This window comes from Acanthochromis polyacanthus, chromosome 23, assembly GCF_021347895.1.
Source record: "Acanthochromis polyacanthus isolate Apoly-LR-REF ecotype Palm Island chromosome 23, KAUST_Apoly_ChrSc, whole genome shotgun sequence".
NCBI lineage: Eukaryota > Metazoa > Chordata > Actinopteri > Pomacentridae > Acanthochromis > Acanthochromis polyacanthus.
Window position 1 is genome coordinate 25,466,863 of NC_067135.1, and position 15,836 is coordinate 25,482,698.

The following is a 15,836-nucleotide window of genomic DNA, read 5'->3' on the forward strand; positions in this document are numbered from 1 at the left end:
AAAATGGTCATTGGATAGTATGTTTTCAAAAGAAATTTTAGGACCATTTTTGGAAAATGATCAGATTATAGTTTGTGGTGAAATTATGTTTTTTTGAATCAGCCACAAGGGGGAGACTCTGACAGAACAACAGCTAAATAAGGGAGCATTGTGATATTATAACCTGTGATTTAGGATCAGATTATGCCATAACCTAATGAATGTGTTTGAACTAACCAAGCGTCTATTCTTACATTCTTTAATGTTGAAACAGTGTAAAAATCAGACGAGCATCTCACTGTAAAAAGTGATGGTTTGGTTACTTTTGAAAGGTTGTCATGATAATCTTTAAGAAGTAACCAGGTCAGAAAAGCAACTCACTGTGAAAAGTGATGTTTTTGGTTACCAGGGGAACTGATGTTTTTGATAGATTTGACTAAAATGAGGAACTTATGCTTTATGAAATGGGAATGCTTTTAAGAGTTTTGATTACTATGAAACTGAGATGTTTTAGAAAGAGTTTTGACTACTGTTAAACTAAGAGGGTTTTAACTTTGTAATGAGGTAAGAAGTTAAGAGCTAAGGTTGTAGGGGACACTACGTAATATGATTTTATTGATTGCACTCATTTTATTAGGGCATCACCTCGCTAGAGGAATTAATTAATTAACATTGATTAAAAATGTATTAATTTAAATTTTGATCAATCTCATATCTTGATATGATAATTCTCGGTTAAATTGACCACATTCTTGCACAAAGAAACACACAAGGCTTTAATTTGGTCTAAAATGAAACATTTATTGACTATTCAATTAAAATAATGACCGGTGAAATCCTATGTACAGTGCCTAGATAATGTGTGTGTATGTGCATGCATGACTATATGTGTGTGTGCGTGATTACAGGTGTGTGTGTGTGTGTGTGTGTGTGTGTGTGTGTGTGTGTGTGTGTGTGTGTGTGGAATGTGTGGGTGTGCATGTGGTGAGATCCTATGTGTGTGTGCATGAGAGATTGGAAATATGGTGAGAAGAAAGCCAGATAGCTAACCTGACAAGGTAAACGGTAATTTGGATTAAATTAATGATTAGTAAAATAATAACAGATTAAGTGAATTTAATTAATCAAGTGATTAGTAATCAGCCCAGAAAGCTGAATCAGAGCCTTTCAGCCGGCCTTACGGTAACAGAACCATCTGTCGGAGTTGACTCCTGGCTGGGACCATGCGAGCCTTCAGCTGACGCTTCACAACGCAACTGGACTTGCTTGTTCTGTGCGTAGTATCGTCGTTGTGGCAAAGCATTTATGTCCTGCCGTAAAATGATTGGTTCCATGCATGGAAATCTGGTCCAGCAGATTTCCAGCGTGGTCAGCTGAATGGAATCGGTTAATCGGGAGTCACTTGATTTTTTTTAAAAAAAAGGTTCTTAATCAGTTCTTCGGAGTAAAACGAGTAAAATTTGGCTTAAAAATGAGCATAATGTCAAGCTTTAAGTTACAAAAAGTAAAAAGGATAAATAGTTAAACTTTGAAACTAAGAAACGTCAAGGAATAGGAAGAGACTCGCCTTTTTATAGAAATATAGTGGGAACCTCTAGTATAGGCTCCGCAGAGAGTGAAAGAAGGAGGAGAGCGGGGCCGGGCGTTGTCCGGCTTATATCAGGCCAGTGGGGCCATGGGAGGACCCCTAGGATGCTTGGGCGCGAACCTCTGGTGGAATTTGACTCTCCCTTTGTTTCTCACAGAGAGGCAGAGAAGAGGAGATGATCCACAATGGATTAAAATATGTGATATTAAACGGGTAAACGATCTGACTACCTCTCACCATAATTCAATTGTGGAAGGGAAACACGTGTGTAAAATTATGTGACTTATTCAATTTATACATAGAAATATGTATTAGTGTGTTCTAAATCCTAAAGGTGAATATGTCACAGTGAAAATATGATAACATGTCATATTTCTGGTAAAGAGGAAATACAATTTTCACCTTTCAACCTGAATAGGAAGAGGGAAAAAGGAGAAATTAGATTAAATCTCACAAATCAATACATGATCTGCAAAGGAATAACTGTTCTATTGGAATTATGGATGAAAGTTTTCCTTTTTCTCAGGCGTAAACTAACCGTGACGTCACCCGTTGGTTTCAACGGCGAGAAAATGAAGCCCGGATTTTGCTACTTCCTGGTCGCCGTTTTGGATTTTTTGGAGCCAGTGACGTAAAAAGCGTCATTAAACAGACTGGACCGGAGAGCAACGAGGGGCAGGATTGGCTGAGGACTCTCTTATCCCGCCCACGTTTTACCGCAGAGGCTTCTGTTGCTGTCTATCAAGTATAGCCACGCCCCCTGGCTCCGCCAACTTTAACGATTTATTTAAAATTCAGTATTGATTTATTTTAAGATCGGCCACCTGATCTCTCATTTTGACCATGAAAACTAACGGGAAAAAAATCCTGAGCTGTAGAACATCAGTCTATCAAATTTTGTTTTTTCCAAAAATGAATTGGGGTCTATGGAGAAAAAGCTTTTTGGAGCCAACCCTAGCGGACGGCGGGATATTGCAAGTTTTTGACACTTCCGGGTTGGCTTCAATTCTGGAGCCAGATGCTACGTCCACTATATATACAGTCTATGCTTTTTCTGCACTGTTTGAGGATTACAGAACTGTGATCTAAAAATAATGCTGACTGAAGGAACATTACTGAACTCTGGTTGATGTTGTTCTGTTGTTTTATTGGCCCAAACAACCAAATTGGATACATGCAGATCTAAATCTGGTCCAGACCCCTATCCACTTCCCCCTGGACCCCGGTGGGTCTCAGAGGCTTGTCAAGTTTCAGGTGAGCAGCCCACTATGGCTGAGTCGACTGCTCTGCCCCTTCAAATGATGTAATCTGAGTGATTATTACTTCACATTTATGAAAGCATAGTTCCACTTATGAGTCATGTTAAGCCACTGAAAGAATATTGATGTTTGATTAATTGTCTGATGATTAAGAGCTATTGCTACGCCCTTGCTAAAACATTATAATAAACATTTTTCCTGCAACTACAGTTAGCAGATTGGAAATTCACTTCATCCCTATCACAGTCACTAATTATTTATATTTTCCCTGGTGGTAAAAAGGCGGGTTATTTTGTGCATTACATCTAAAAAGGTTCTGAAAGGTTACTAGCCTTTGGGGCCGAGGGTGGCCTATCACAAACAAAAGGAGGAATCATTTATTCGTATATATAGACGCTAGGAAATGAAACTATTGACTGCTACATGTATAAACTTATACCATGTATTAAATACACATCAAGAATGGTTACATTACCTCACTCTCAGAAAACAGAGGTGGCCATCTAGCTCGGAACTCGGTGATGAAGGGCGTGTCCTGAATGATTTCCTATCTCCTGTAGGCAAAAGTTCTTTCCATTTTACCCCTGATCAGTGGTTGGTTCTTTTTATTTACCTCCAATAACAGTGTTTGTCTTTCCAGCTCAAGACTTGCTTTTGTTTCCCCATGGGATAATCAGGACGGTAACTGACCTCCATGACCTTCCATGGCTTCTGGCTGGGACCTTTGCCTGTTGTCCCATGTTTTTCTTTGGCAGCATTTATGCTTAATTCTGGACACCCAATGTTCAGCAGTCTAGTGCAGTACTTGGACATTTTGTACTTCAGGCTTATTTTCCACCCATAATGACCTGAGACTGACCCTTGCTCTTTCAAACAGAGATGACAAGGCTCCGCTCATTGATTATTAACTGATCAACATGAAGGTCATGCTTTTTGAAAATATCAACAGCTATAGTGTTTGATATGGGCACTACAGCAGAGATGAGAATAAAGTGCAATTCTTCAAGGAATTCATCAATTGTTGAGCTTGGTACATGTGAGTAAATCTCTAATTTCAGAAGTACAGATGCCAATTTTTGAATAATTGTGTCTTGCATGTTCTCATTTTCTGTGTCTGTTTCAATTAAATTGGGAGAATCTAGAACAGAATCAATTTCTGCAAAATCAATGGAATGTTCTTCAGAAGAGTGATCTTCATTTGTATGACTGCTTTTCACTAATTCAGCTTTAAAATATTTTACTGTATAAGTGCCATGCTTCCTGTTCTCATGAGATTTGAAAGTAGCATATATATTACTTTCAAAAGAACAATTCTGAAACATACAAGTTGTGACGTTGTCACCTAAGTGATTAAATTAAAAGAAATGAAGAACCATTAATAACATGATGAAAACTAAAAGTTTTCTTGTCTTTGTGCGTGATATTCCCTGTGCTGAAAAATTAATTAGGTAGGTGGAATAAAAAACAATTCCAAAATATTAATTGAAAAATGTGGTAAACAAAGGTTATATAAGGAGGATGTGGCGTAGAGGAAAGGGAGGAGACATGGCGTGCTGAAAGGAAAGGAGGGTTTAAGTAAGAAAAAAAATGATCGGAGACTTAAGACGTTTTAATAAGGTTGGAAAAAGACTATTGAACCTGTAAAGAGCCCAGATCCTACCAGAGCCGACGAGACGTACCCTCCCGGCCATCAACATCTTGGCGTGGACGCGGGCGCCGCACCAGAGACAAAGGGATCCTTTACTTAAGGATTATCTCCCCTGCACCCAGGATACTGGTGAGATCCACCCTTTTTGAAACTCTTTTTTTCTGGTATACCATTATTTTTTTAACGATCGATCGCTTCTTTTTTTGTTTGCTGAACTTTCTTTTTTTGTGTCAGATTACCGTGTTTTTGTGTCGAACGGACGGGTGAAAAGCCGCCGGCGTGAGGACCTTTCGGGATGTAAAATTTGAAGTGGACCATTTGATTTGAAGTTTTGTATTTTGTGAGGGAAGGACTTTAGTTAATTTAGAAATCATAAAGGTTTAGTTTATATTTGTAATTTTGTTGTAATATTTTTGTTGTTAGGGGAAACAGTGTTTTTTCTATTTGAAAAGAAGACAGAAATAAAGAAACTGAAGAAATTTTAAAAGAGACTCCGATTGTGTTTATGGGGTGCATTAATAGTGATAGTGACAATTAACTTTTTTTTCTGGTTGTTTTATTTTATTATTTCTGAGATGAACCCCTTGGTGAAGTGACCCCTACTTGGAAAAGTTTGAGTTTTACAAAGTGACAGTTTCATAGTGCTTCAAGTGGTTGTTGGTATGAGAAAAATATTCTCTACTAGATACTATGACACTCTCAGGACACAAAATGAGCTCTGCACTTTCAACAGGTAAAACATCAACATGACATCTACTTACATGACTTTTAAGAGCATTCCATGTTTTGAATGAGCATGGGGAATCTTAGTATGTGCATGTGTGGCGTGAGGAGAGAAGGAGAAGAAAGACGTTGTGACAATGCTACCCAGGGGAGTTTCACCCCCGGGACATTCTATTCAATATGATCAACCCAGAATCACTTAAACACTCTCAAAGGCACACACAGGTTCATAATCACTTGGGCAAGAGATGTGTTCCAAAAGTATAACAGCAACTATATTAAATTACATCATTAATTGTTAAAAATAAGGGTCAAGGCCACCGGGTTTAAATGGTAAAGTAGAAGCACTCAAATATTAAAGGGATAGGTCGGCTTACCACAGCGGCAGGCCAAAAATCAGAAAATCAAGAGAAAAGGGGTCCAAACATAATCCCACACCTGTGACAAGACACAACAATGAAAAAGGGGACTCGTGAAACCACGAACAGGGATTGGACTGCCACAAAGGCTCATCGAACCTGCTCAAAAGAAACAAATTATTAGTACTCCTAATTTAACAGAGGCCTGGTGACCAGACCGATATGCATGACCTGTCCTAAGATACTCACACACACTCTCACTCCACAGAACAATGGTTAAAACACATCAATACAATGCAATAGGGTTGCACAGCCTAGGGCTTCAGCGCAGAAAGTGCAGTATCGTGAACAGTGGCGTCACTAGGCCTATTTTAGGGGGGGCTTCAGCCCCCCCAAAATATTGTCAAGCCCCCCTAAATAATTTTATGTTCATTTATTTTTTAAAAAAGTTTTTTTTTTTTTTACAAAAAAAGTGCCAAAAAGTTCCATATAATGTGACCAGAATATGAGTTTAAATACATAATCACATAACCAGTCATTTTTAACTTAGATACGATCATAAATCTTAGTTTCTCTTCACTTCATAGTGGAAGGTAGAGAGTCTGAGTCGGTCCGTCGTTATCCAGTCCATTCCACTTGTTCATATGGAGCACGCCCACATCACTCAAATCCAGTCCACGTTTTCCCTGCAACCTAGTCTGCTCTCGGTGCGTGCAGCACAACGAGCACACAGAACGGACGAGAGCAGCATTAGAAGAACGTGAACAAGAATGGATATGCGAAATGTTTTCAGGAGAGTAAGTATTCATCACTGCTGCTAACAATAAGTTAGCTCCAGCCCCCCCAGCTAACAGCAGAAAGTCCCATGTAATTAATGAACCAAATGCTCCCTGTTTGACAAATAAAAACCTGGCTTGTTCACTCTGTAGGAGAGAGTCCCTGTAAAGGAGGCAGCGTGAGACGCTGCTGTATCTCTGTGCACGTCGTAACTTTGTTGTTCTGCGGTCAAAAGTTACATTTCAGCTCTAAAAGAACGCTGCTACTTAGCTAGCTAGTTAGGGTGAAATGCACTGTGAAGGTTCTGGTTGTTTATAGAGTTAGGTGTGCACTCTTTTTTTTTTTTTTTTTTTTACCATATACTATCTTTGGGGTGACTTCCTTCTGGAGCATCAGCTCCAGCATCAGATACACACAATGAAACAGGAGCTGAGCTCATTCACGTATGATTATGTGAATAATGGTGATAATAATAATAATAATGATAATCACTCCACCACCCCTATTGACCTGTAGGAGTCAGGGCAGAGGAGCAGAGAGCGTGAGAGGAGAGAAACTTCTGGAAAGGTGAGTCTAAAGGATTTTACAGGAGAGAGTCATTTGTGATGCAGACAGTCTTGGATTTTTATGGAACTTGATATGAATATGAAATATGAAACATTTCAGTCCAGGTGCATCATATAAGACTTATTTAACTTGAGCTTTTGTTTAGGAGAGTAATGATTGGAAAGTGGAGATAGCCAAGAGAGAGAGATATAAGCCAAATATACAACATAAATAAATAAATAATTTTGCTAGTTTTGGACCTAATATGACTCTGTTTTCACTGGTTGGACTGAAGAAGACTAAGACCAGGAGCACTGTGGCTCCAGAGGGAACACTCTCCTCTATTATGACTATTAAAATGGCTGGTTTGGAGCCATGCAATAAATGGGAACCCACCCCAGAGATCATCAAGGCTTCAAAAAAAGCCACCAGGGAGTACAACATGGCTCACACAAATTCATTTTTCCCTGTACTTTTCCTGTTCCTGTTTACAGTTGTGCCATTTATTCTGAATTTACAGTCTTTATTATTTATTTTTGGGCCTCGTTAATAAGTTATTCAGTCATTTAGTCCTGGGTTTAGTCCATGATACCCTGCTCCTGTGAAGTCAGATCTGGTTTAGTCCTGATTTTAGTCCATGTCCCCCGGCTCCTGTGAGACAGAGTTTAGTGTGTGATTGTAATTCTGTTCAGTGAATAGATAATTTAAGTTATAAAGATGTTTTGCTTTTGCTTAAGCACTTTTTATTGTTTAGTTGCTGATGTGGTCAAATTGAAGCTGTTGTGCATTAGAATCCTCCAAGACAAATGTTACAAGTGGTTGCTGGAGTTATTTCAGTTCTGCACATATTTATGGAAAATGCTGAAATGTGTTGTGCTCATCCAGCCACAGAACTTTCATCCATATTTTACATGAAGAACTATTTTCAATACTGCCTGCCGTTGCAGTTATTTTTTTGCCTTTTTTTTTGTTTAGCTCAATGTTGTTTTTTATTATCCCTCTATAATAAGATTTTAACAAAATGCTCATAACATATACCAGAATGCAGGAAATAGGATCAGTAATTTTCAAAATTTTCTGGGGGAGGACCCCCAGACCCCCCATCAGCATCCTGCACAAACCAAATCTCACTCTGAGGTCTGGTCATAACTTGGCAGCTCTGAGTTATTGTGTTGTGAGCAAAAGTCATGGCCACTGTGGTGTAAAACATTTACACAGTAAAGTATCTCTGAATAAATCTAAATCTTAATGTGGAAAAGCAATTTCTCAGTTTTTGTTAGCTGTAAAAGTAAATGTTCGCTCACATCCTGTGCATCTCCTGGGGGCTAAGCCCCCCCTGTCCTTAAAACCAAGTGACGCCTCTGATCATGAAACTAGTATGCCGAAGCGAAGAGCCACAGGGAGAGCAGGCCGACACGAGAGCCCACAGAAAAGCCAATACAGCTGTAGGAAAACAGAGCGAGCCGAAACAGCAGCCAGTCCAGGGAAGCGGTGGTGTTCGACAGACCACACGCTTAGCTGCACCCTATGGAAGGTAAACAATCAAACAAGCATAATTATTAAGTTACCCCTCTTTGTGAAACAGGCTAGAGTTACCCCGCTTTCTCTGGTTAGTTACCTCGCTTCATGAAACGGAAAACTCTGAGTTTTCCTCATTTCAGGGTTAACAAACTCAGAGTTTTCACTAAACCTGCTTCATGAAACAGGCCCTAGTTTAAATTGTTGAAATACACACAAACACATTTTATAATGGGTAAATTACATCACACAGACAGTATTACGAAAATAACAACATTTATTGTTTTTTTCAGTTTACTGAAAAATGAACATGTTGTAATGAGTAAGAAAGCAGAATACAAATTTAAGAAAAAACAACCACATTATTTAAAAAGCACACATAGAAACTCTAAACATTTTTAACCAAGTGCATTTTACTCAAGAACTTCATCATCTTCTTGAAAAAAAATAGGAAAAAATCCATCAAATGGAAGAAGAGAACCAAAATTTGACCATTTTGGATTCCAATCATTTGTCAAGTGCAATTTACTATTATTTTTTTTTGCATTTTTTTAAGTGGCTAGTTTCTTTTATATTTAGCAAATCTGTTTTTGCAACTTTAAGTCATTAGTCTTGATGGATTAAAAAAAATGATTCCAAATAAATCTGACATTAAAATGCCTTTTAGAGAATAGTGACAATGATCAACTTAATTTATGCATTTTTAAAAACTAAAGTCACGAGGTGCTTCCCAAAGCATTAAAATATACAACACATTACGAAGCAACAATTAGACATGAAAATTCAAAATATCAGTAAATTATAGCGTCGACTGAAAGACGTATAAATTGTAGCTTCAGAAAATAACTTGGATGAAGCTCTTTTCCTCTGCAGACACATTGGTTACATGACAAGTAAATTCTCAATGTAAGAAACACCGAGATATAATAATGAAAAAACAACAACATTGTGTATTTAGTGCAAATAATGTAGCCAAAGTTTGAGTGCAAACTGAGCTTTGGCTGAGTGTCCAGGTTCCATATATAAAAAATTGTTTATTGGCAAACTAAAAAAAGAAAAAAGAAAAAGAAAAGCCACATTTTAGTAAACTTAAGGGCTGATTATCGCGATTAAAAAAGAACAAATCATTAATCTTCATTATTCATTTACATGCTGTGAATGTTAGAAAATGACAAAGTGAGTCGTTAGCTACAAAAAATGGTAAAGCTTAAAACATTATTTAGGCCAAATGTGTGGTGAAAAGATCTGGTTTCACCTAAATTAAAAAGTTAGAGAATAGTACAACAAAAGCTAAAAATTAAAGAATAATAATGCAGAAGTCAGTGCACACTAATATGTTCAGACACAAAAGATACAAACTTAAAAACAAGTTTACAGTACAAGTGTGTTACTCTGATTTTTAAGTGAAATTCTAAAGAAAATCAATCCAGTATAAAAAACATTTATTATGTAAATCTACATGGTCGAAATGAATATCTATCTATCTATCTATCTATCTATCTATCTATATATATATATATATATATATATATATATATATATATATATATATATATGAATCTTCTTCTAAATATTGTGTCTAAGAGGAGATCAGAGACATAAACTCTTCTGTGTTTCTGTATTTTCTCACCTTTACATGACTGAAGAGATGAGATCTGATCCTGTTACTTTCCTTCATTGTCTGACTGTAGTTTGCTCTGAAGTGCTTTCTTGTGATTCTCCATCTCCTCTATTTGTTGTTTCATTTGCTCCCTGCTGATCTGTAGTTTCTGCTTCTTTTCTTTCTGTTTATCAACCTCATCATATGCAGCCTTTATTATACTCTCTGTGTTCATGTTCAGTTGTTGATGATCTTTCTTTCTTTCCTCCAGGCTCCATATGACCTCAGTCATGATGTCCTTTAGTTTCATGTATCCCTGTGCTTTGTTTGCTGTCTTATCTCCCTCCTTCTTCATCACTTCTTCATCCAGTGACTTCATCTTGTTCTCCTGTTCTTCAGATTTCTTATCTGCCTCTTCACTTTGGGATTTGAGTTTTTCTTTCTGCGTCTCCAGTTCCTTTGTTATTTTCTGTAGAGATTCAATCGTCTGTGTCACATTGTTCTGTTCTTCCTCATTCTTCATGAACTCCTCATCTAGTTTTGCCTTTTTCTTGTCCAAATCTTCTATTTTATTGATTTCTGTCATCAGCTGTTGTCCCTCTTCCTTTGGATGTTGGAGCTGCTTCCTTTCTGCAGTAAAAACACGAGTTGAAAACATAAAACCCAAAGTTAAAACCACGTCTACTGGTGTCACAAGGTTGTTGATCAGATCACAAATGTAATCAAACATTTAAAACTAGAACCTGATTTCTAAGTAAATTTGCAGTTTTACTTTGATGCTGCAACATTTGAAAAAAAAAATCTAAATTTTCACTTTTATATGTGAACATTAGGTGAATATTTATGACTGTTCTGATCTTTTTTTTTTTAGCTTGAAAACTTAATCATTGTAGAGCTTTAACATAAAATGCATTTTTGAATAAATCAAACACAGTTTTGACTCACTGATTTTGTTTTGCTTCCATTTCCAGACAAAAAGCGAGACTGTAAAAACCAACATGAGGCCAAAAATCACACTAAAGGCAACAGAAGCAGCACAGCTAGACGAGACCTCGAAGAAATCATCTGAAATCATAAAAACACTGCAGTTACAAATCACCAAACCTCAGCTGTTCTCAGTTAAAACTCATCATTTGTGTCATTATTTCAACCTGAAACTTGGATCACTGTCTCTCTGCTCTGGTTGATCTTTTTCTGCTGGACTCTGCAGGTGAAGTTGTTGCTGTGTCTCTTCTCCACAGTCACTCTGCTGCTGACAGTATAGAGGTCATCAGGACCTCTGACTGTCTCTGTAGGTCCAGCAGAGAGGAGGTTTCCATCACCGTCCAGCCACAACACCTCAGGCTGTGGATACCAGCCTGCAGACTCACACTGTAACTCCACTGAGCCATGGGTTCTATCAAGTCCTGATAAACTGATGGTTGAGGTCCTGGATGGTGAAGGTGATGAGACAGAACCTGTTGAGAGAGAAAAAGACTTCAGAGATGAACTTCACAGAGATTAATGACAACCAAAATTACAGAAGAAAATGCTAGTCTGCCTGATAAAAAAATATGTCTCAAAAAATTGCAATGTTTAAAAAATGTCATCAGACAGTATATTTTTGAAAGAAATTTTAAAACCATGTCTGAAAAATGATCATATTGTAGTATGTTGTAAAAATATTATGTTTTAAATTAGCAAGTAAAGTACGCTCTAAATAAAATGTCATCATATGCCATGTCATAAACCTGTTATAGTACAATATGTTGGAAAAAAATTGTGAACTGTCCTTTCCTGTCATATTTTAATATATCTTTAAAATAATAATAATAAGAAGAAAAAGAAGATGAAAAAGAATTTGTGAAAAAAGTACATTACCTATGGTGGCCCAGAAGGCCAAACACAACAGAAGTACAACACACTAATGCTAAACTCACAACACAACGGAAAAGTGCGACACATGAATGCTAAACTCACAACACAACGGAAAAGTGCGACACACGAATGCTAAACTCACAACACAACGGAAAAGTGCGACACACGAATGCTAAACTCACAACACAACGGAAAAGTGCGACACACGAATGCTAAACTCACAACACAACGGAAAAGTGCGGCACACGAATGCTAAACTCACAACACAACGGAAAAGTGCGGCACAGAATGCTAAACTCACAACACAACGGAAAAGTGCGACACACGAATGCTAAACTCACAACACAACGGAAAAGTGCGGCACACGAATGCTAAACTCACAACACAACGGAAAAGTGCGGCACACGAATGCTAAACTCACAAGACAACGGAAAAGTGCGACACACGAATGCTAAACTCACAACACAACGGAAAAGTGCGACACACGAATGCTAAACTCACAACACAACGGAAAAGTGCGGCACACGAATGCTAAACTCACAACACAACGGAAAAGTGCGGCACACGAATGCTAAACTCACAAGACAACGGAAAAGTGCGGCACACGAATGCTAAACTCACAACACAACGGAAAAGTGCGGCACACAAATGCTAAACTCACAACACAACGGAAAAGTGCGACACACGAATGCTAAACTCACAACACAACGGAAAAGTGCGACACACGAATGCTAAACTCACAAGACAACGGAAAAGTGCGACACACGAATGCTAAACTCACAACACAACGGAAAAGTGCGACACACGAATGCTAAACTCAACACAACGGAAAAGTGCGACACACGAATGCTAAACTCACAACACAACGGAAAAGTGCGGCACACGAATGCTAAACTCACAACACAACGGAAAAGTGCGACACACGAATGCTAAACTCACAAGACAACGGAAAAGTGCGACACACGAATGTTAAACTCACAACACAACGGAAAAGTGCGACACACGAATGCTAAACTCACAACACAACGGAAAAGTGCGGCACACGAATGCTAAACTCACAAGACAACGGAAAAGTGCGGCACACGAATGCTAAACTCACAACACAACGGAAAAGTGCGACACACGAATGCTAAACTCACAAGACAACGGAAAAGTGCGACACACGAATGCTAAACTCACAAGACAACGGAAAAGTGCGACACACGAATGCTAAACTCACAACACAACGGAAAAGTGCGACACACGAATGCTAAACTCAACACAACGGAAAAGTGCGACACACGAATGCTAAACTCACAAGACAACGGAAAAGTGCGGCACACGAATGCTAAACTCACAACACAACGGAAAAGTGCGACACACGAATGCTAAACTCACAAGACAACGGAAAAGTGCGACACACGAATGTTAAACTCACAACACAACGGAAAAGTGCGACACACGAATGTTAAACTCACAACACAACGGAAAAGTGCGGCACACGAATGCTAAACTCACAACACAACGGAAAAGTGTGGCACACGAATGCTAAACTCACAACACAACGGAAAAGTGCGACACACGAATGCTAAACTCACAACACAACGGAAAAGTGCGGCACACGAATGCTAAACTCACAACACAAAGGAAAAGTGCGGCACACGAATGCTAAACTCACAAGACAACGGAAAAGTGCGGCACACGAATGCTAAACTCACAACACAACGGAAAAGTGCGACACACGAATGTTAAACTCACAACACAACGGAAAAGTGCGGCACACGAATGCTAAACTCACAACACAACGGAAAAGTGCGACACACGAATGTTAAACTCACAAGACAACGGAAAAGTGCGACACACGAATGCTAAACTCACAACACAACGGAAAAGTGCGGCACACGAATGCTAAACTCACAACACAACGGAAAAGTGCGGCACACGAATGCTAAACTCACAACACAACGGAAAAGTGCGACACACGAATGCTAAACTCACAACACAACGGAAAAGTGCGGCACACGAATGCTAAACTCACAACACAACGGAAAAGTGCGGCACACGAATGCTAAACTCACAACACAACGGAAAAGTGCGGCACACGAATGCTAAACTCACAAGACAACGGAAAAGTGCGGCACACGAATGCTAAACTCACAGCACAACGGAAAAGTGCGACACACGAATGCTAAACTCACAACACAACGGAAAAGTGCGGCACACGAATGCTAAACTCACAACACAACGGAAAAGTGCGACACACGAATGCTAAACTCACAACACAACGGAAAAGTGCGGCACACGAATGCTAAACTCACAAGACAACGGAAAAGTGCGACACACGAATGCTAAACTCACAACGGATGTCACGAACCAGTGTGTGAACCCAAGCAGCAGGCACAGACAGGCAGGTGGAATAAATAATGATTTTAATATGAAATTAATAATAATACACAGGAGGAACGTAAATAGAGAGGCACGGGGAAATAACAGAATGGGTAAATTACCATATTTTCACGACTATAAGGCGCACATAAAAGTCTTAGATTTTCTTCAAATTGTGCGGCGCGCCCTGTGGTGCAGTGCGTCCTGTGTGTGTTGTTGTTGTAAGGCGGACGTAGTAGAGAACACCATGAGAACGTTAAAGGGGGAAGTGTGGGCGTGGATTGTATATAAAAGAACAGGTATGTGCGTTATGCAGAACATCGTTGTTTTAACAACCCTGAAAATGGCAAAGAGACACGCTTATGAAGCACAGTTTAAACTGAAGACCATCAGCTACGTGGAGGAACATGGAAATTGAGCAGCCGCGAGAGAATTTAAGATTAATGAATTGATGGTTCGCAAGTGGAGGAAGCTGGAAAACGAGCTCCTATGATTTACAGGTCAAGAAGACGCAGCTGAGTTTCCGCGGACATAAGGCGAGGCGGCCCGAGTTGGAGGAAAGACTCGAGCAGTGGATCATCGAGCAAAGAACGAGTGGGAGAAGCGTTTCAACGGTCACCATTCGACTAAAAGCAGTAACGCTAGCAGAAGAAATGAAAATTCGTTTCATTGCTTTCGTTTCATGAAACGGTGCCATTTTTCCATCCGGACCAGGACTACGGTAGCGCAGCAACTTCCAGCGGATTATAATGAAAAGCTGGCCATCTTCTGCTCCTACTGCAGCAAACACATCGCCGACAAACACATCCAGCCCAGCCACATCACTAACATGGACGAGGTGCCGCTCACTTTCGACATCCCGGTGAGTCACACTGTGGAGAAGAAGGGGACCAGCATGGTAGCGATACACACAACGGGGTACGAAAAGTCTTCTTTTACTGTTGTGCTTGGCTGCCATGCTAATGGACAGAAACTGCCGCCTATGGTGATTTTTAAGAGAAAGACTTTGCCTAAAGAGAAGTTTCCAGCAGGAGTCATCATTAAGGCAAATGAAAGGGCTGGATGGATGAGGAAATGATGAAAGAGTGGCTGAGGGAGGTGTATGTAAGGAGACCAGGTAGTTTTTTCCACGCATCACCATCGCTGTTGATCTGTGACTCTATGCGTGCCCATCTCACAGCCGATGTGAAAAAACAAGTGAAGCAAATGAACTCTGAGCTTGCTGTCATTCCGGGAGGCCTGACAAAGGAACTCCAACCGCTGGACATCGGTGTGAACCGGCCGTTCAAAGTAAGGCTGCGAGCGGCGTGGGAGCGATGGATGACCGATGGAGACCACAGTTTCACTAAGAGTGGAAGTCAGCGCCGGGCGAGTTACGCCACAATTTGCGAATGGATTGTAGCTGCTCGGGCTAACGTGTCTGCTGGCACTGTTGTTCGAGCTTTCGCAAAAGCCGGCATCATTTCCGAGGAGCCGCACGGCACGGAAAGTGACTCTGACAGTGAAGAAAGTGAACCTGGCATGTTTGATGGAGGTTTAGCGCAGCTGTTCAATTCAGAAACAGAGGATGAGGACTTCCATGGGTTTGATTGATGAAGATTACCAGTAAAAAAAATGT

The 15,836-nt window shown here is 39.6% G+C and overlaps 2 protein-coding genes across 6 annotated transcripts in view; one reads left to right on the forward strand and one right to left on the reverse strand.

Moving 5' to 3' along the window:
- Positions 1–15,836, forward strand: part of LOC110971042 (butyrophilin subfamily 2 member A2-like) — a 184,496-nt gene that overhangs the window by 12,747 nt on the left and 155,913 nt on the right. The window lies entirely within an intron of this gene.
- The window catches only part of LOC110972306 (butyrophilin subfamily 3 member A2-like), a 113,777-nt gene continuing 106,681 nt past the window's right edge, over positions 8,741–15,836 (reverse strand). For 4 of the 5 annotated variants that reach the window (XM_051943921.1, XM_051943922.1, XM_051943923.1 and 1 more), the window contains exons 4-6: positions 11,149–11,454; positions 10,943–11,062; positions 8,741–10,627 (exon numbers count right to left, since the gene is read on the reverse strand). In XM_051943921.1, coding sequence (XP_051799881.1) covers positions 10,062–10,627; positions 10,943–11,062; positions 11,149–11,454 — 992 coding nt within the window. In that variant the 3' untranslated portion in view covers positions 8,741–10,061. The remainder of the gene's footprint in view (positions 10,628–10,942; positions 11,063–11,148; positions 11,455–15,836) is intronic. The other variant, XM_051943920.1, reaches the window with a different exon arrangement.